Source organism: Drosophila elegans, unplaced genomic scaffold (genome assembly GCF_018152505.1).
Source record: "Drosophila elegans isolate 14027-0461.03 unplaced genomic scaffold, ASM1815250v1 contig_149, whole genome shotgun sequence".
Classification (NCBI taxonomy): domain Eukaryota; kingdom Metazoa; phylum Arthropoda; class Insecta; order Diptera; family Drosophilidae; genus Drosophila; species Drosophila elegans.
The window spans coordinates 8,905,025-8,924,948 of NW_024545513.1; the positions used below are offsets into that span (position 1 = coordinate 8,905,025).

Below are 19,924 nucleotides of genomic sequence, written 5' to 3' on the forward strand. Positions count from 1 at the left end.
TAAGTAGATAATAATTTATAATTGCTGCAAGCATTCTTTAGTAGAATAATGGCAATATTTAGTGGTGCTTGGCGCACTGCGAACAGGGATCACGCTCATTCTTGTGGAGCACCTTACGGAGGTCCGTTTCCGTTCTATTGAGGTGATCCTGCATCTGCCGGGCGGTAGCCAGGCGGATCTCGTTCCGGGTTTGGAGCACCATACGTAGCTGCTCCATGGCGCGGTCGACATTGATATCGGGCGTCTCATTATCGGTGAGCACCAGCTCCAATTGCGCCTTGCTCACATCGCCCACAGCCTCGGCCAGCTTATCGATGTTGGTATCGATACTGAAGAACCGGAGGTACGTCGTCTTGGTTCCCGGGCAACCGCCTTCGGATGCGGAAGTATCCAAGTCGGTATCTTGTTCTGTTCCCGTTTCTACTTCGGCACCGGCTTCGGCACCGGCTTCGGCTTTGACTTCGGCTTTGACTTCGGCTTTAACTTCGGCTTTGACTTCGGGCTTGACTTCGGCTTTGACTTCGGCTTCGCCATCGTCAGCGGCATTGACTTTACCTTCCTCTTGGACAAATCGGGATCCGCAACAGACGCACACCTCTGAAAAAAAAAATGTAATAGTAAAAATAAATATGTGACTTTTAATCAAAAATTTAATATTTCATTATTTCGCGATGTTAAAAAAAAAATTTTATTAAAAAAGGGCAAAATTAGTATTTTATCTATCGTTGTTCATGCCATATAAAAGGTTAAATACAATACTTATTAAATTGCATGATTTAATTTTCAAATATTTAAATTAATGTCATTTACAAGTCCTATTTGTTTTAAATCAATTTAAATCAACCTTTTGTGTATGGAAGAAAATGTGCACATATTAAAATCTATATGAAAGTCAAATGAAATTATAAAAAAAATCGTTTTTTTCTTTATAAAAATAACTAAATATCGCTATGGATGAAAATCAAAGCGACAAATATTTTTTAAATTGATTATAAAATACTTACCAGCGTCTGTATCTGGTTCTGGTTCATCTTGTCCAGTGGTATCATCTCGGGTTATTTTTATAAAGGCGTTAGCATTGAAGACATCATAGGGATCGACTAATTCGTCCAAAGTCATGCGTTCGGTTGGCGTCGCCTGGTGTTCCGTCACCAGCAAAATGATGCCCTTGGGTCTGTTATGCATCTCCAATGGCTCCAATTCCCGAACAGATGCCTCATCCACGCCGGGCGCCTTGTGCTCGAGCTTGTGCTCGAGCTTGTGCTTGTGCCCCTCGGCCTCCAGTTGGAGTTCCTTAAGCAGACGAACCGCATTCTCCTCCCTGGAGAACTTGCCCACCAGAAGCGGTGGTGTGATGACGGCGCTATGTTGGGGCTGTGGTGTGCCACTCAGGAGACTTCCACGGAACCAGGCATCCGGCAGGGTGCCCGGACGGAAGATGCAGCAAGCCTCGAATCCTTTGGGCAGATTGCGCTTGGGCAGGAAGACCGGACGCTTCAAAGCATAGCTGGCTGGAAAGAGATCCTCGGGCAGATCAAAACGCGGACACACCTCGTCGTCGCCCATGGTGGCAAAGGCCACGGCGGGCACATGCGGATGGATAACCGTGGAGAGAATGGCCACCGTTAGGTTGCAGATGCGCGGCATAACCACCCGGACATTGGTCAGATCCGGCACATATATGTTATACTGCTCGGAGATCTTGCGCAGTGGATAGCGCGACAGGGTCGGCGGTGGTGGCGGCGGAGTGATCACCATGGCCACGGTGATGTCATTGCGGGCCAGCCGCTTCTCCAGATTGATCACCTCCTTGCTGACCCTTGGCATCTTCTTCGGATTGGGAGTGGCAGCGGCAGCGGAAGAGGCAGCGGCAGCGGAAGAGGCAGCGGAAGAGGCAGCGGCAGTGGCAACGGCAGCGGAAGAGGCAGCGGCAACGGAAGAGGCAGCGGCAGCGGCAGCGGCAGCGGCAGAAGTCGAAGCTGGCGGATCGACGGGAGCCGCGGGAGCAGCGGAAGCCTGGAGATCAGGCGACATTGCAGGAAGAAAATTCTGCGAGAATTCAATCAGTCGCTTCACCTCCGGCGAGAACTGCGGATCCAGGCTGCGTTGACCCACGAAAAGGGGCGGCGTATGGCCCTTGAGGTCGACGGGCAGCAGGTTAAGGGGATAGAATCGTCGGGCCAGGACGCCCGGGCCGAATACACCGCCCGCATCGAAGCCCGGCGGCAGCAGCTGCGACGGCATGAAGGCGATCCGGTGCAGCGGAGCATCCTGCGGGAACAGGTAGCTCGGCACTTGGAAGCACTGCACCTGGCAGCCGTTAAAGGAGTCCGTGGCTTTCTGATCGTGCTTCTGGACCTCGAGGAACAGCCGGACCATCACAATTCGGTGCTCATGCTCGAACACGACCTTCGGCATGATCAGGTTGCCCAGGTTGGGCATGTACCTGGGTCGCTTGAAGACCACAGTATCCTTCATTTCCTGCGGCTTCACCTGGGGCTCGGTCACCTTATTCACCACTGTTGGATGAGAGGGATTATCATTCTGCATTTTTTAAATTACAAAAAAAAAATAACACTCCTAAATTGTTAAAAAAAAAATAAAATACAATTAAATAAGTTATCTAAGGATTAAAGCCTAAAAAGAAAATTTCATAGAATTGGTTCATGAAATTTAGGAACATTTGTATACTGAATTGAGCAAGAAACCATATTTTTTCTGCTCGAGCAGGGTTAAAAAAAACAAGAAACGATAAAAAAAATCGTTTTTTTTTTAATTTTATAGCTTATTATTTTATGGACTTCAGATCGGGGATTAAATAAAATAAATATGTATATAAAAACAAATTAAGTATAAATTTTATGGTAAATTGAGCAAGAAACTTCTTATGAAAACCCTTTCTTCTTCTTCTTCTTTTTTTCCTCAATGCTATAAAATTCTTTTCTTTGCATATGTATTGTATATGTATATGTTTTCATATGATTTTTTAACTGCGTTTGCAGGCCCCATTTTGACATTAAGCACCCAAATATTATATATGTATGCCAATTTTCCGATGTGAAAAATGTTTTAACCGAGGGGAAGATTCTCCCCAATCCTGAGTGTTATGTTTTCCTTACCTTTTTTATTAGTACGCTTCTTCATTTCGGCGAGGAAGATCAAGTGAAAACACCAACGTAAAAAAGTAAAAAACGATTGGGATAGCCAAATATACAAGACCGATTTCACTGTGTATTCAGATATCAGGTGAATTATTGTTGAATCGAACGGGAGCTAATCCCTTATAAAGGTTTGTGCGTATGAAAATTCTGTTGAGTAATGAAATTCCAGCTGCTAGGCCGAGTAAAAAGTAATTTTCTGTCACAAATGTCACTTTGTCAAAAGTGGCCTACTAAGACAAAAAAAAAAGAAGCAAAAAAGCAAACTTCGGCAAGCCGAATTTCATATACCCTTGCAGCTATTGCAAGAATTAAATACTTTTGAAAACATTAAAATTGCGTATATGTTGAAAAACATTGAAGCTATGATGACTTGCAGCTCAATTATTATATAGTTTTTTTGTATATTTTTATTATTTCTATGGGAGCTATGTGATATAGTCGTCCGATTTTGATGAAATTTAAACCGTAATTCTGAAATAATTAACCAATACTATATGTCGAAGAACTAACAAAAAAATTAAAATTAAATTATAACAGCTAAGTTTTAATTTTTTTTTTCTTTTTTTTCCGATTGTTCCTATGGGAGCTATATGATATAGTCGTCCGATTTTGATAAATTTTAGACCGTAATTCTGAAATAATTAACTAATACTATATGTCGAAGAACTAAGAAAAAAATTAAAAAACAGCTAAGTTATATTTTTTTTTTATTTTTAATTTTACGGACAGACTGACAGACGGACGGACAGACCGACATGGCTAGATCGACTCTGCTAGTGATGCTGATCAAGAATATATATACTTTATAGGGTCGGAAATGTCGCCTTCACTGCGTTGCAAACTTCTGACTGAAATTATAATACCCTCTGCAAGGGTATAAAAAAAAAACGGTCTACTAGGGATAACAGATTTCCAATGTAAAATATTTTGGGGCGACAACCCTTGGGAGAAATGGGAAGAAAAAAAAATTTTTTTTTTTGTAAGACCAGATAAAAAAGGGACGATTTAATACATTGCGATTGCAGCAGGCATATCAGCGCCAAAAGAAGGAGTGGATCAGGATCGGCAGACGCCTCAAGCGGTTCAGCGATTTGCTCCAGCGCAATCCGAACCACCGGATTTTATTTTGCGCATGAGCGGCGGTCAGCAGGCGCCGATGTCTTTGCCAAGAAAACCCTCTCAAACTTCTATGACTAGATCTGAAGTATACCATTCAAGATTAAGACAAGTTCGCATTGGTTTTTGTACTTTCAATTGTTTAAATTTATTTGCTTGCACTTACAAAAAAAATCCGACCATTAAACAAACGATTTGCTCACCTAAAATAATAGAGAGACTACACAAGTGTGCGGCAAACAGGGGGCGGGACTTTGTTGGGGGCTCTCATTGCAAAGGAGTCTCAGTTTCGTGGCTACAATATCGGTTGCCTTAGTAAAAATATATAACTATATGTATATACAAAGTTTGTGGACTTCTTGTGCCTCCATTACAATGTGTGTTTAGTGTGTTGTGTGTGGGTTAATGGATGTGTAGAGGGAATGGGGAATGAGGATTGGATAGGGGATGCAGGATGCAGGATGCAGGATGCAGAATGGGTTATAATTCCAAATGCTAAGCTAAGCCTAAGTCTTGGTTGCTATAAAACCTAGAGGTTAACAAATTTCCTTGTCATTGCTATTTAGTTTTGTTTCGTTGGAGATTGGATGATTGAGTAGTTGCAGTTTGTTGGTTGGTTGGTTGGTTGGTTGCTGAAGTTGGCCATTTGGGCGTCTGGCAAGCGGAAGGCACCTCGTCATCCTCGGCTTGTGGCTCCTGTCGCCTTTTGTTGAGTAGATATCCCCGCCTCGATTGGTTTTGTCTATATAGCTAGTTTTTGGTTTCGTTATTCGCGCTGCTCAGGTTCTCCTTGTCCTCATCCCTGTCCACCAGCTGCTGTTCCGTCCTCGCCACGTGATCCTGCTGGTTCTGTTCGGTCAGAGTGTGTGCAGCTGCCGTGGCTCTGCCATCAATCGCGTCATTGTGCCAATGCCAATGGCGATCCCGATGCTCCCGATGCTGCCGATGGTCCTCCATCTGTCTAGCCTCTTCACGGGCCGACCTGCTGGACGTCGGCGGCGACGACTGAGTGGCCCTGTCCGTCTTGCGCTCCAGCTTCAGGTCGATCTCGACGTCCGAGTCCAGTTCGGTCTCGGAGAAGGACAACGAGTTGCCGGCACGCGGCACTTGGATGCGCCGTCGATCCTGTGCGAAAATAGATTAATGGGAAGTTGATGTGTTAGTCGAACTGTTTGGAATCCAATAATTTGTCCTTATATTATTGTCTTACAAATTGGAGCTGCTTACAATCAATCAGTTTCACTGTAGAATATTCAATTATATTGTAATTTCATGACCAAATTTGCGAAAAAAAAAGAATAAAGCAATGCCAATAAAAAGGCATGATGCGTTTTTGAAAACTTTTTGGCCTTGTACTTTCCTTCTTCATATTTAGTTAAAATACTTATAAAGTGTGCCATGTTTTTTTGCTTTGTGATCTTGAATGTCCTTAAAACAGCAAAGAGAAGTTGGAATATTGTTTTTAGATATCATTGCAAACAAAAAACAAATTTTAATCTGGCTTCTTCTTAGCATATAATTAATTGTATTACAACCAAAAAAACATGTTAATGTACATAACAAATCAAAGAGAACCCGTCGTTGCCGTTGACACTCCGAATCGTGGAGCACCTACCGTGTTGAGCGTCGTTGGCTCCGAGTTGTAGCCATCACAGTCTTCGTCCTCGCTAAAGAGCTCCGCCGTATTGACAACGTACGTCTCCGGCAGCCGGCACACGATCTGCGCCAGATCGATGAACGTGTACTCGCTGAGGGAGGCGTGGTTGCCCCGCTTGGGTGGCTCCTTGTTGAACCACTGGTTGAACCGGCCCAGTCGACCCGCCTTGGCCATGTTCTCGAAGTAGTTCTTCCCAAACACGTAGCCCACGTCCCGGATCTCGTCGAAGCTGCCGAAGGCCAGGGTCTTGTACTTGTCGATCGGCGGTCGGATGTACTCGCAGTAGTCGGAGTTCTTAACCTCCTGCAAAGAGAAACGGTTATCGCATAAGTCCTTATAGCTAACTCTGTGTTTATTAAAACAAATATTAAAACAACAATCGCTTTTAAACATGTATATAGTTCAAGTAATGTAAGCTTTTCGTTTAGTTTGATTTATAAAGAAAAGCGCGAATTCTTTAGTACCAAGTGACTCATTTCAAAATACTTTGTTTATCTAGTACCCAAAGAATTATTACGAAATATTTTATTTATTTTGATTTATGAAGAGAAACATTAAGAAATAGCTCGTAATAAATAAAAATGTATTAAAAAAAAAACGCGAATTCTTTAGAATTTATTAGTCAGGCTTTTGAAGCCTTTCGAAATCAACAGCCGTCATATGTCAATAAAAAGGAAATACAAGCCAGGGGCTGGCCATAGGGATATCTACAAAAGGGGGGGGGTCTCGAGAGCTCACCTCCAGCTGGCGAACACAGGACACGTAGGCGAGACGGGACTGAATGTCCGGCAGGTCGGGCACCTTCACGGGCGATGTGAACGGGTTCCACTTCTTGTAGAGCAGCCACCAACCGCTGAGGTCGTCGCCGTAGTTGGTCAGATCGGTGTCGTCCTGGGATCCCACATCGATCGCGATTATGTGAGCAGCCCCCAGATTGTGCATCACATCGGCTAAATGGTGACCAGGGAAATGGAGTGGCGAGCATGCGTGTGGTGTTTTTTTTTTTTTTTTTTTTTGTTGGGTGGTCGATGTGGATGCAATGCAAATGTTTGATTAGTTGTTGTTATTGGTTTATAACCCTTTTGAAACATTAATTCTTTAAATCCCGTTTATAGCTGCGAATCTAGGAATATAACTTTTTTAAAATAGTGTTAATAAAAAGTCGATATATTTAAATGACATTAAAATTAAATAAAATACGCAGATATAAACGGTTTTAAAGTTTTTTCTTTCTTTCCCCCAGCATCTCAGTCCAGTTTTATACCTTACGATTACGTATACATACATATGTACATATATTGTATTTAATAAATATTTTTTCGCAAATTCTTCAGCTCTGGATTGTCAAGCCAAAAATAATTGAATTCAAAAATTAACTACTTTAGTAGAGAATCTGGAATTTGAGACAAATGAATCGGACTGGAAGAGATGCTGAGGGATCTAGGACTCTCGTGGAATTCGATTCCCAAAACTGGAGCGGACGCAGGGTTGGCGGCGCAGAGCGTTGGAACGGGAATTGCAGTTCTGGGTTCTTGGATCGTGGACAGTCGGAGTGGATGCTATTTTTACCTGGCACGTTGTTCGTGTAGCAGCCATCGAGCAGCAGGTGGCCGTCACGGTAATCACAAAATGGCGGGAAGACTCCCGCAATTGACATGCTGGCGCGGCAGTACCGCCACAGGTGGCCTTTTTTTTTGTTTTGCACCATTATCAAATCACAGTTGGGACAAACAACAACGACACAAAATTGTGGATTGTATTGTATATGTGAGTGTTGATGGCACGGACACAGATACGGACACGTGAGTTTGTGTTTGTTTATTCAATTGTGTGCGTGTGTGAAAGAGAGGTCATATGTTTCAAAGATAAAGAGAGAGAGAGAGAGAGAAATAGACACACTTTTATCCACGAAATAACGGTATACTTCAGTGCTACAACTACAAATAATATCGGGTTTATTATACGCATACAACAAAATGTCCAAGAACAACAACGGGTAAAAAATCAAAACTAAAAAGCAACTCAAAGATACCATCAAAAACTAAAATAAATACAGGATAAACCAAAGAAACTTTGTGCACTCAATCGTGGGTGTAGGTGTAAGTTTGCAAATGTGTGAGTAGTGTGTGCGTGGTCATGTGAGTGGGACTTAGACAGAGGGTGTAAACAAATGCGCTTTTTACCGTTAGAAATGCAGGCCGCGCAAACTATCGACAACATTGCCAGTCCGAAAAAACTCTCAAACTTATGTACATCTATAAAGGAATATATGAACAAGAACAATATATATATAACAGCATCTCAAGGATTTTTGGAAACGGAGCAAAGGTCAACAAACGGAGCGGAATGGAACGGGAAACGAGGAAATCAGAACGCCAGGCAAGCATGATCGAACAAGAGGAATTTCCAACACTCTGCGCGCTCTGTGTGCCGAAAAACTCAGTTCTAGATTGGAAATTGAAAGTGAGATTTTGTATTAACGCTCGGGGTTAAGTACTTTTTTTTTTTTTTTTTTTTGTTAAATTGTATTCTAATTGCTAGTTGCTAAGTGCTAGTTGCTAATTACCTGGCAGATTATTCACATAGCCGCCATCCAGCAAGAGATGCCCATCTTTAGGATCGCACAACGGCGGCATGTAACCACTGAGCGACATGGAGGAGCGTACGTAACGCCACAGAGATCCTGGTATTATATATCAATCAACGACAGACACATGCCAGCAATGATAAGTCGGTGGGTGTGTGTATTTTTTGGGTGTGTTTTTGTGTGTGTTTTGGGGAAGGAGAAGAGAAAAATAAGAGAGATTGAGAGAAAATAGCTTTGGGCAATCTTTTTTTTTTTTTTTTTTGGCGAGGATTTTGAGGAATGGAATGGATAATATGGATTGGTATGGGGAGCACCAATGAATTGGGTTTTAATGGGAGCAGCAATGTGGGGTTATTTAAACTGGGAGCAACAGGTTAAGTCTCTAGCAAAAAGCACAAGATCTGTTTTTTCGACTTTTGGCACAAGCTTTTCAAACAACAACAGTAGCAACAACAATGAGATTGATTTTGTTTCGAAAACTTTTGAATTCAAACATAACGGCATATTCGATTGGCAGCGCAACGCCGATAACTAGTCGATATCACGGCAGAAAGTAACAGTTGGTAGTGTAAAAATGCCTCTAATAAGTTGCGGGCCATGGAATGAGGCTGTGTGTGTGTGTGTGTGCGAGCTTGTGTGGGTGTCTCATTGTCTGGGGGTTTTATTTTTGGGTACACTCAGTTCTAAGGCTACCAAAGGAACATAAAGATCAGGAACCACAAAACCATACAAAAGCAAATCGGAAGGAAGGATTAATAAAAGTTCTAGAAACCATAATCGATAAGTGTATCGAACAAAACCAAAAGCTATCGCAGAAATTAGTCCAAATTTTAAAGCAAAGTTTAAAGAATACACAAAAATTTTATTTTTAATGCAGTTGATATCGATTAGTATAAAAAAGTTTAAGTTTAATAAAAATTACGACTTAAGACACAGTTTAGAATTTTCTAATTATCAAGAAAAACTAAATTTTATCATTGCCACATTGTTAATTTTATAAAATTTAAATTATCAAAAAAATTTAATAAATTAGTCTAAGTAAAATTATTGTTATTATTACTTTATTACATTAATTGATTTTTTAAGCACTAATAGATCACCAAATACCGATTTTTTTAAATAAAAATCTAGACTTTTAGCAAATCCAAAACTCTTTTAACCGATACCCACTGCACCAAATACAGAATGACAGAGACAGACACATACAAAGCGAGAAAGAGAGAGCGAGAGAGAAGGCAAATGCGTAGCGCGATTTACTCACCATTAGTGTGAATGCGATGGCAACTGGCGGTTATATCGGTGGTGAGGGTGAAGTAGGGTATCCACAGGTCCTCGATGCTCACGTCCCCGAAAGTGTCGTGGATCGTCTTGTTGAACTCCCGTCCGGAAAACATCGATGTGATCGGGTAGGTGAGGTCCAGCAGTTGTAGGAACCATTTTGTCATTTTCTAAAAAATTGAAAAATTACAAAAAATGTGTGTTTTGAATTAATTATAGAAAATATTAGGAAATCAATATTTTTTCTTACAATTCAATTAATTTAAAAATGTAACTTAATGTATGATACTTGTGTTTCAAACCCACCTTTGACCACTCGCGCGCCTTTTGCGTAACCGTGGTGATATTACGCTCCGAGCACCAGAGCGCTCCCATCAGGGCGCCGATGCTTACGCCGCCCACCATGTCGATGGGTATGCCCGCCTCCTGGATGGCCTTCAGCATGCCAATGTGGGCGGCTCCGCGCGCCCCACCGCCGCCCAGCACAAGGCCAATCGAGTTGCCCGTAAGCCAGCGGGCCAAACGCGAGAAGTCGGAATGCATGTTCGGCTCGGACAGCAAGACGCGACTGTAGAGATCATTCTGCAAGGTAAGTTCAGATATATACAATACCATATTATACATGTAAATATAAGCTATAAAACATAAATATTAAATATTACCCTATCTCGACAATTGTGTCATTCATGAGCATTTAAGAGGTAATAATATATGCCTAATCTCCATGCCTGTCACACTAATCATTCGTTCATTGCTTCAATGTTGGTTTTCCAAGTAAAGATATGGAATAATACCATTTAACATGTTTATGATTACTGGTAAAACATTTGATAATGGGCCATTTGTCCACGAAATCAGGCTGCTTTATCTTTATCACGAGGGGCTACGGAAGCTCAATGGATGTCAATGTCAATGAGCCCTAGTTAACCGATAAACATTCATAGCTATGTTTACGTTCTGGGCAACTGCCTATTGTTCAAATATCTTAACAAAGCGTGCACAATAGATTAGGGTATAACTAAGGGAATAGTTCTGGGAAATTCTGATAGTTAGGAGATTGAAATTTAAGTTTGGGCATGGCACATAAACAACTAAAAAATAATGACCAATAATTACATGTACTTGAAGATATTAGCTAACCAAATCTTTGTGTCATGATTGAATAACTACCTAACTAACTAACTCATTGTTTACATTTTAAGGCTAATAAATGGTAGTTTGCTCTGCTACAAGATGGGTCATAAAAGATTAATAGACCTAATGATTACATCTACACTCACAATGCGGTATTGACTTTTGCGCGTAAAGATGCGCTTGACGCACAGCACATGGTGGTGCTTGGTCACCCAGGGTCGGGCGTTGAGCCAACTCAGCGTGTTGGCCGGCTTGGCATTGGTGGTCTCCGGATAGAGCAGGACCAGCTCCTTCTGCGTTCGCATCGCCAGGCGGTCGATCTCGCGCTCGAATTTACCGACCAGATGGGTGCGATCGCCGAGGCCCACGATCAGGATGACGTCCGCCTGCCGCATGCATCGGTGTGTCCAGGGGCTCAGCGAGCTGTCGCACTGATAGAGCGTGATGATGTTGCGGTCCTCCTGCTGCGCCAGCCACGACGTCAGCCGGTACTCGTTGGCCGCCTCGAAGATGTTCGGACCCAGCTGCTTGCGCACCACATCGGAGGTCAAACGCAGGACGGGTCCTAATCGAAAAACCGGGAAGGAAAGCATTAGAATTGACTGATATACGTGAGTCACAAAGGCAGCAATGTAAAACTTTACCGAACTTATCCATCGTGTTCTGAATAAATCTTAGCGGAAAAAATATAAAACATTCTATAAGCTTCAAATCTGGCTCTGTTCTTGTAACATTTTCCTATTCCCACCAACTTATAGGGTAATAAGTGAATAAATAAGTTACAAATTAAATTATAATTATAAATGCAAAAGAAATAAATTAAAATCAAAAGAGTCAAATCATGATTGCAATTGTTGAAGACCATGTAAAATAAAGAAAGTTGAGAAATTAGAGAATAGTTTTGATACTAATCTATGAACTTTCTCCTCAGTTGTCAATCGAAAGTACCTTGTGTTTGTGTTACCAAACCAAAAAGTGTTACAAGCTATACCCTTAAATCTGTTGTTTTTAAAATCAACTATAATCTATCAAGAATAGTTATTGGCGCACGGCGTCAGCAGGGCTGACTGGATGTATACGAACCTATGGCACAGAGCGAGTGGTAGAGCTCGTAGGTGAAGGTCGTCAGCGGCACCTCGTCGGTGATGGGCACCAGGGCCACCGTGGAGTACTTGTGCGTGACGGGATTGGCCTCGACGGGCGCGCCCGGCGCCCCGCTGCCCGAGCGCGTCTGCATCGAGCCGAGGAAGCGGTGGCTGAGGAAACTGATCAGCTTGGTCACCACGATGGGGTAGCGCAGCTTGATGGCATTGAACAGGCCCTCGGGCAGCTTGGCCAGCTCCGAGTCGCGCACAGCCATCACCGTCGTGGTGCGTGACGTTTCCGTGATCATTTCGACGATGCCCACAAGATCCCCCTTGCCGTATTCGCCGACGATCTCCTTCTTGCCGCCCGGATGCGTGATCACCGATCGCATGCGTCCGCTCAGCACAATGTATGTGCTGTCGCTGCTCTCGTCCTGGCGATAGACAGCCCTGCCCGACTCCAAAAAGATCCAGTCCAGGGCATAGTCACACTGCCTCACCAGCGGCGACAGGCGGCGCACAACCCCATTGCCCAGATCCAAAACGATGCGGGGTCGCTGTCGCATTATCCTAAACGGTAAAAATGCAAAAAGGCAATGATATAGTGCATATGTACATAGTATAAAGTAGTATAAAGGTGACTCGAACTCACTGGTAGATGGCCGCGCGACGAATGTAGGCTATCCTGCTGTTGTTCCTCGATCGAATGGTGTACGCACTGGCCTCGCCCGTCAGCATGGCCAGGCCGCCAACGATCTCGCCGGGATGCACAAAGTGGATGAGCATGTCGCTCTTGTCCGGCTTGGCTCGCGTGGCATCCTGGTTGCTCTGGTAGACGGCCAGGGTGCCGGTCATCACGAACCACACGCACACATCGTCCGCATTGCCCTCCGTGATGAGGGTGACGTTCGGCTCCAGTTCGCGCACCTCCACAAACGGTTCAATGATGTGCGCATCCTCCTCGGGCAGACCCAGCTCTTTGCGCAGGCTGTCCACCGCCGACGACTGCACCAGTCGCATGTCTATCGAGGGAGCTGCACCCGGGACGTGACTGTGATGCGACTGCGACTGCGACTGGGAGCCGTCGGGCGTCACCTGAGTGATGGAACCGCGACGCGTGGAGAGATTGCCCACCGAGTGCTGCTGCTGCTGTTGGTGGTGGTGGTGGAACATGTCATTGGCATTGGGTGCATCGCCGTGCACCTCGGCGAACAGATTGCTGGCGCCCGCAACACTGCCAGAGTCCGGATTGGGATTCGGATCGGACAGCGTGTGCTCCTCGCGTGAGTGTCGCGATGGCGATGCCGGTGGCCGGCTCACGGTCACTGCCACACCCGATCCCGCTCCCGATACCGCTCCCGATAGCGCTCCTGCTCCGGATAACGATACCGAGCCCGGCAACGAGGCGGCAGACTGCATCAGATTCAGCTGGGTGACCACCGTGGGGGGACCATTGGGCGCCTGGCGGGAGGATTGCGAGCACTGCGAGTTCATCGCTCCACCGATCGTCGAGATGCTCTTGTAGCGCATGTGATTTTGCACCAGTTCGGCATTCAGGCCGAGATAATTGCGCAGGGCGGTGAAGAGGACACGCTGCAGCCGGATCATGATCACCTGGATGACGCGGATCATCACGTCCGGATTGTCCTGGAACACCTCATCGAAGGCCTGCAATCAAAGTCAACGAAACTTGGGGTCAATGAGGGTTCACTAAAAAGGTATTCAATCAAAATACTAATATTCTTCCTTAAAGTTGCATTAGAAAACAATTTTAGTTAAATTGAGACGTTAAAAATTATAGTAATAATGAACTGCTACTGCTATGACATTATAGGTTTTTTAAAGCCATTAAACCACAAAACCACTAGCTGTATATTAAAAACCATATTATTTGTTTGATTTTCTTTAAGTCATTTGCTAGGGATTAAAAACCAATAGAAAGCCAACTTTTGAAAAAGTTTCATGCAGATAGCGTTTAAACTGAGACACTAGTCTGCAAGGGTATACAAACATTAAAAATTTAAAAAAAAAATAAAAAAATAAAATAAAAATAAAATATACAAACAAAATGGAAAATAGATCCAATATTGTCTTTGTAATTTTCTGTATACAGTTAATATAATTAATTATCTCCTGAAGCGTTACACTTCGTGACTAGCGCACTAAACAATTAGTGTATTTTGTACTTAAAGCGTTAGGAAGGAACAGAAAATCAAATAAATAAAGTTGACTAACATATATAGGTATTACAAAAAAAAAAAAATAAAAAACCCCAAAGAGTAAATGCACCTGCATGGGCAGCCGAATGACCACCGACTTCTCAATGGCCTTGGCGGTGACCGTCTTGTAGTAGCTGGGATTCCCCGACAGCACATCGATGAAGCTGAGCAGCGAGGTCACCGACTCGCCCTTGCGCACCGTCTTGAGGGAGAGGGTGCTGCCGTCGGCATTCGAGATGTACACATTGATCATGCCCGACTGGACGATGTAGACACTGTCGTCCGGGTCGGTGATCTTGAACAGATAGTCGCCGGCCATCAGCTCCAGCAGTTGGGTGTGCTTGCAGAGGCGCAGAAAGACGGGTTTCTCGAAGTGCCCGAAGATGCGGATGCTCTGGAGCATGTAGAGGGCATCGGGCGGCACTCTGTCGCTGCCCTCGATCGTCTCCTCCAGATACTCCGCCGGCGGCTCCACGGTGCGCATCTCCAGCGGCATATTGTCCCGCCGCAGTTGCAATATCCTGCGGGCAAATCGCATCACAGCCCGACGCTTGTAGCCCTTCCCACTGCTGTACATCTGGCCGCTGACGTTCTTCATTTTGCGCAGCATGCGCCGTCCGTAGAAGAGCATCTTGTCCCGCTTCCGGAATCGCAGGCCACGCAGATCCCCGCCGGACGAGGAGGTCACTGCGCTGAGGGAGCGGGCTATCTCGTCGCGCAGCCGCAGACGCGCCAGCCGCTTGAAGTACATGAACCAGGCGAGGAACAGCATGGCCAGCACGCCCAACGCACAATACATGTACATCTGCAAGGGAATTGGCCATATAAGCAAACAAATATAAAATGTATGGATTATTTTATTAAAGACAAGTAAGTTTTTTTCACGGAACTTTCAACAAAACAAAACAAAAAATATACTTTTTTATGGCCTTGAGACTCGGTGCTTAAAATCTAATTGAATCGAATATTTTAGTTTCAAATATGATATTTGCTTTATAAGTGATTTTGTGAAAACTGTCCATCTAATGGGGTTTGAAAGAAAAAAAATAACTAGTTGCAGCAGCTATAGATTGCATATGGTTTACTGTGCTTTCGTTCACTAAATCAATTATGCAGAACAAACACTTGTATTTTCCCAAATGCTAATTTTGAACTATTAATCACGCCTCTATTGAACTTTCAGCCAAATTGACCTTTTTAGGTGAATAGAAAAGCTCTTAAGTATAGCAAATAAATCTAATTTATTTCTAATAATTTTGGTACATACATATATACATTGAATGAATTGTTTTATTACACATTTTGCCTTTTCTACTTTTAAGTTGAGGACTCAAAACGTTTCAATTATAAATCAAATTTAATTTTCATATGGGTTTTCTGTGATTTGCTCACTCTACTCTTGCGGACACTTGATAAATTATTCAGCACAAACGAAGACACTTGTAATTTCTCAAAAGTCTATTTCCAGCAAGTGTCACGCCCGCATAATCAAGTGCATCAGCTGTGTTTTGTTGTTGCTTTTCCCTACATATGCATATTGTTGTTGTCTTAGAGCTCTTGTTGTTGCTATCGCAATTTTTATTGCATTCAGGCACTTTGACATTGAAACGACGACGTGACGTCGCTGCACTTGTTTTGTTTTCTTTTTTTTTTATTGTTTGCGGTTTTGCGAGTTGTTCTTGTGTACCGTTGTTGTTGTTGTTGTTGTTGTTGTGACAGTAGTTTCTCGAGTGGTTTGTTGTTGCTCGCCATTTGTTATTGTCTGCAGTTTCCGCATTGTACTCACTCATTTGATATTACACGTAAACAAAACAAAAAAAAAAAAAACAGCCCGATATTTACATAAATATTTAATTATCAATTGAATTTTTTTAGGTTAGCCAGGGTTATATTTTAGAGTATTTTTAGAACTGCTGGCCAATAGATTTGTATATTTTTTTATCCCAAATAAATATATTTGAATAAAAAATAGTATCGAAATGTATATTAATGTTTTCCCTATGTAATATCACATAAATTTCTTCCTGTGTACCTACTGTTACTTTTATACGCCTCGCAATTATTGTTTGTTTACAGTTTATTTTTACAACAGGTTTGCAAAATGTACAAGAAAAAATGCAATAAATTCCAATTGACTCAGACGGTCTAATTAGAAACCGATGGCACTCACGCCGATATGTATCCACTTGGATTTGCTTTGGATCTGATCGGACAAACATATACATGGCAACATGATAACGATAAAATTCGCGCAGTCACAAGGCGGCCAAATTGATTTGGCCCCAAGGGGTTAATTGAATTATTGAAAACTGATTTGGGACGCACCCCTCCGCCCACAATTGCACGTGCTTCTGATTAGCAACCGGTTACAGTTATCAGCATTTGCGGTTTAGTTTATGTTTTTTGTTTCGGGGTCGGCAGGCCCGTCACTATCAATATTATTGGCCGTGTGGCGTTATCATGTGGCTACTGTAGTCAGTGGCTTTTTTTCTTGCTTTTCTTTTTGGTTTTATGTAAGGCCACAAAACAATTCCGTTTTGAAGGCGACGAATCAAAACACGGAAGTTCCCAAAAAAAAAAAAGGAAGAGGTTAAACTTATAGCATTTTCATTTCCTGACTCTTATAATTTAGCTGGGACATCAACCCACTGCAGCTGATTAGAATCCTGCAATCCACACCAACCACCAATAAGAAAAATATTCGAGTTCCACAACTGGTTTCGATTTTTTCCAAACAAATTCATATTAAATATATAAATTAGGGTTTAAAAAAAATGATTTACAACAATTGTATATGACAAGAAAAATAGCAAATTAGCGGCTGTTAAAAATTATACATGTTAAGTGACTTTAAATTGTTGTACCATATTATTAGAAAATTTCCATAAAGATAACGCTAGCCACACACACAGAAAAATATATACCAGTCCCGATACAATTAACTATCACCAGGTGTTTACCTTAATAATCAAGTGGGTTTTCTAAAAGTTTGTTACCTTATTTTAGCCGTTAAGACTTGCTTTATCTGTCGTTCAGGGATTTTTATCAGGGTTTCTAATCTTTATAGATGTTAATCACAAAAATAAAGCTGCTTTCATTATAAAAATGTTGAATTATATAAAAATAATGCATTTTTGGGTGAACTTGAAATATTTATATTTCGGTTTTAGACTAGAAGATGTTTTTAAATATGTTTAAATCGAGATATTATACCTGGCGAGACTAATAAATGAATTCGGTCAAAGTTAATTTAAATTTATATCTTTAGTTTGGTCACGAACCTCCCACAGCTGTTGTCCTGCATAAAATCCACTTCACTGTATGATCCACTTTCCAATTGGCTTCCCGCTTTCCCGCTCTTTATGCCCAAACCCCTAACAGCTGTAATCCTTCCCTTTTATGCCTGAACACAAGTCCCAACAGCTGTAACACTCCCTCACATTCACTATTTATTCCAAGCCTTCCAGCTGCTATCCTTTGTGGCCTCTCGTTCTGGCACACACTCTCCAAACGCAATTGACTCATTCGCACCTACGAACCAAACCGAAAGACAAAGAAAGGGTGAAGTGCACTTACCGTTGCTGTGATCTGCGTGGAAACGTACTGGCACCACGCGTCCGAGAAGAGAGTATTGTAGCCGCCGTTGGCGCTGGCGCGCAGCATTTCCAGGACATCCATTGCGCTTATTCTTAAACAGCCAGTTTTCCAACAGTTAACCTTTTCGATTTGTTGTTGCTGACAGGTAATTTTGTTGTTCTAGCTTAGCCCCGTTTATTTGGTAAATACGTAAGTTTTAAGAGGGGGCGGGGCGGGGGAAAAAAATCACAGCCCTTTGTTGTTGCCGTGTCGTGCTGCCTCCGTCGCTCTTACTAAATGTCGAGCTCGCTCACGCTTACAAACACCCCCGCCCCACGTTTGTCTTGGTTTTTGTGCAATTATTGTAATGCACGCACCACACACACACAAACACACACCTCACACACGCAGAGAGCACAGTTTTTTATTCCGATTTAATCTCTTGCTGTTTTTGCAGTTACTCGTAACCAAAGCAATTTGTTGTTTTTATTGGTGGTTCCTTGCGGAAATCTTTCGTTTTCTTTATGTGTTGTTGTTGCTCTGTATTTCCCTCTCTCTCTTTCTCTCTGGTCGTGGGCGGAGGCGGGGGGTGGTTGGCTGTTTAGGGTGGGGGCGTGGCAACGTGCATCGGCAGCTTCTTTAATTTAGTGGTCCTATGTAACTTAACTACAAACTAATAAAATCAAATGCACTCTAGAATTTTTGTTATTGGTTCTAATAACTAAGGATGTGAAAACGTTGATGAAAACATCGATTCCGGATTTTAAAAAAGATCGAAAAACATCGATAGACCGAAAGTCGATTATTCTACAGCTGACGCACAAAGCCCAACAGTGTGACCAAATGTCGTTGGGTGTGGATTAATGAGCGGTTCAGTTAAATTCAAAAAGTACAATTTTAAATTAACCAAATTGAGTTAATTTCTATGCCAAACTTGCAATAGAATAAGCAGTTTTAACCAACTTCTTTAAAATCATTAAAATTGCAAGGAAATATCATAAACTTGAACTCAGAATAATAGAAAAAGCAATAAATCCGAAATCGAGTTTTATTTGTGTAGTGAAGGTTTTGGGAAATCTTTTTTTAGAAGCTATAATCTTTATCTCTAAATCAGGTCGAACTATTGTTTTATTTTTTTAATCGACTTTTAATTTAAATCTAATTTGTTAATGCAGATAAAATTCTTACCATAAAATCTCATGCAATAAACTATATAAACGTTTTGTTAAGCAGCATCACATGTCTTCTGCCTTTTTGAAAACCAGAAAGTTGTTCTAGATTTTAAATGCTTATTAGAAAACATATTTTCCTTTTGATTCGGCAAGAAAACAATAACATTGGAAATGTACTAACAAGATCTTATTCGAGTATCTAAGGTATTAATAAACACAAAACCAGATCTTATCTGCTGGAATACATACACACTATTCAACAATTTAGTTATTTTAAAAATTAAGCTAATTTTTTGAAAATATATGCTGTTTATGAAAGAGTATAATTTCTTATCTATAGGAACATATAGTTTATATTTTGTATACTATTTAAACATATTTTAACAATGTAACTGTATTATTCAAGGTAATCACGACTCTCTGTTGACAGCTGTTAATATCGATGCTGCGGGGGCGACAAACTGTGTACAACGCGCGCCCTGTTAGTGTTTAAACAACCAAAAATAACACAGATGAATCAAAAATGACTTGGCATGCAGTCGAACATTAATTTGCGAAGCATAATTAACTCCTCTTAAGATTGCTGGCAGCCAAGGAGCCGTGAAGAGCGGAGACGGTCGACGGTAATATTCAGTGATTAACAACTGTAAAATCTAAAATCGGTATAAATATTCATGTGTGTTGATTTAAAGGATTTTGGTGAAATCCGGACCCGAATCGGAGGTCCGAAACTAACGTGCAACATCCAATAAAAGCAAGTGCAGCGCGGGTTATTAGAGCATAAAGCACCGGGGGCTCAGTCATGTCTCAATCTGAATCCGAATCTCATCTCGAATCTCGACTAAAGTCTCGGTCGCCAGCCAAGCAAAACGGCCGAGACGCGTCTTTCGGGTGGCCAGCTGCAATTTCGGATGCAGTTTCGGCTTAAACTGCAATTAA

At 42.2% G+C, this 19,924-nt stretch overlaps 2 protein-coding genes across 3 annotated transcripts; both read right to left on the minus strand.

The window, feature by feature from the left end:
• Window positions 1-3,323, minus strand: LOC108136372 (DM7 family protein GG19680-like). Its single transcript, XM_041710605.1, has 3 exons — window positions 3,120-3,323; window positions 1,005-2,519; window positions 1-597 (listed from the first exon to the last, which is right to left on the minus strand). The coding sequence occupies exons 1-3, from the start codon at window positions 3,142-3,144 to the stop codon at window positions 59-61; spliced, it is 2,079 nt and encodes a 692-aa protein (XP_041566539.1). The 5' UTR covers window positions 3,145-3,323; the 3' UTR covers window positions 1-58.
• Window positions 3,324-4,396: 1,073 nt separating this feature from the next.
• On the minus strand, window positions 4,397-18,542 carry LOC108136472 (neuropathy target esterase sws). 2 transcript variants are annotated; one of them, XM_017257672.2, is made up of 11 exons: window positions 17,814-18,542; window positions 14,308-15,042; window positions 12,671-13,686; window positions 12,017-12,588; window positions 11,080-11,498; window positions 10,106-10,381; window positions 9,783-9,969; window positions 7,504-7,620; window positions 6,673-6,884; window positions 5,893-6,237; window positions 4,397-5,402 (listed from the first exon to the last, which is right to left on the minus strand). In XM_017257672.2, exons 1-11 carry the CDS (start codon window positions 17,913-17,915, stop codon window positions 5,028-5,030), a joined length of 4,356 nt encoding a protein of 1,451 aa, XP_017113161.1. In that variant the 5' UTR covers window positions 17,916-18,542; the 3' UTR covers window positions 4,397-5,027. The 2 variants fall into 2 exon arrangements, with proteins under 2 accessions (XP_017113161.1, XP_017113160.1); XM_017257671.2 differs by lacking the exon at window positions 7,504-7,620 and adding an exon at window positions 8,501-8,617.
• Between the last annotated feature and the right edge of the window lie 1,382 nt (window positions 18,543-19,924).

What these genes read in the sequence shown, in the direction of transcription:
- LOC108136372 (XM_041710605.1), bottom strand. Translation starts at nt 3,144, where the DNA reads ATGAAGAAGCGTACTAATAAAAAAG. An exon ending in GAAGCGTACTAATAAAAAAG is followed by an intron (nt 2,520 to 3,119) that starts GTAAGGAAAACA and finishes CTCATCCAACAG; the next exon opens with TGGTGAATAAGGTGACCGAG. An exon ending in AGAACCAGATACAGACGCTG is followed by an intron (nt 598 to 1,004) that starts GTAAGTATTTTA and finishes TTTTTTTTTCAG; the next exon opens with AGGTGTGCGTCTGTTGCGGA.
- LOC108136472 (XM_017257672.2), bottom strand. Translation starts at nt 17,915, where the DNA reads ATGGATGTCCTGGAAATGCTGCGCGCCAGCGCCAACGGCGGCTACAAT. An exon ending in AGGCGCGCGAGTGGTCAAAG is followed by an intron (nt 9,970 to 10,105) that starts GTGGGTTTGAAA and finishes TCAATTTTTTAG; the next exon opens with AAAATGACAAAATGGTTCCT. An exon ending in CCATCGCATTCACACTAATG is followed by an intron (nt 7,621 to 9,782) that starts GTGAGTAAATCG and finishes ACAAAAAAAAAG; the next exon opens with GCCACCTGTGGCGGTACTGC.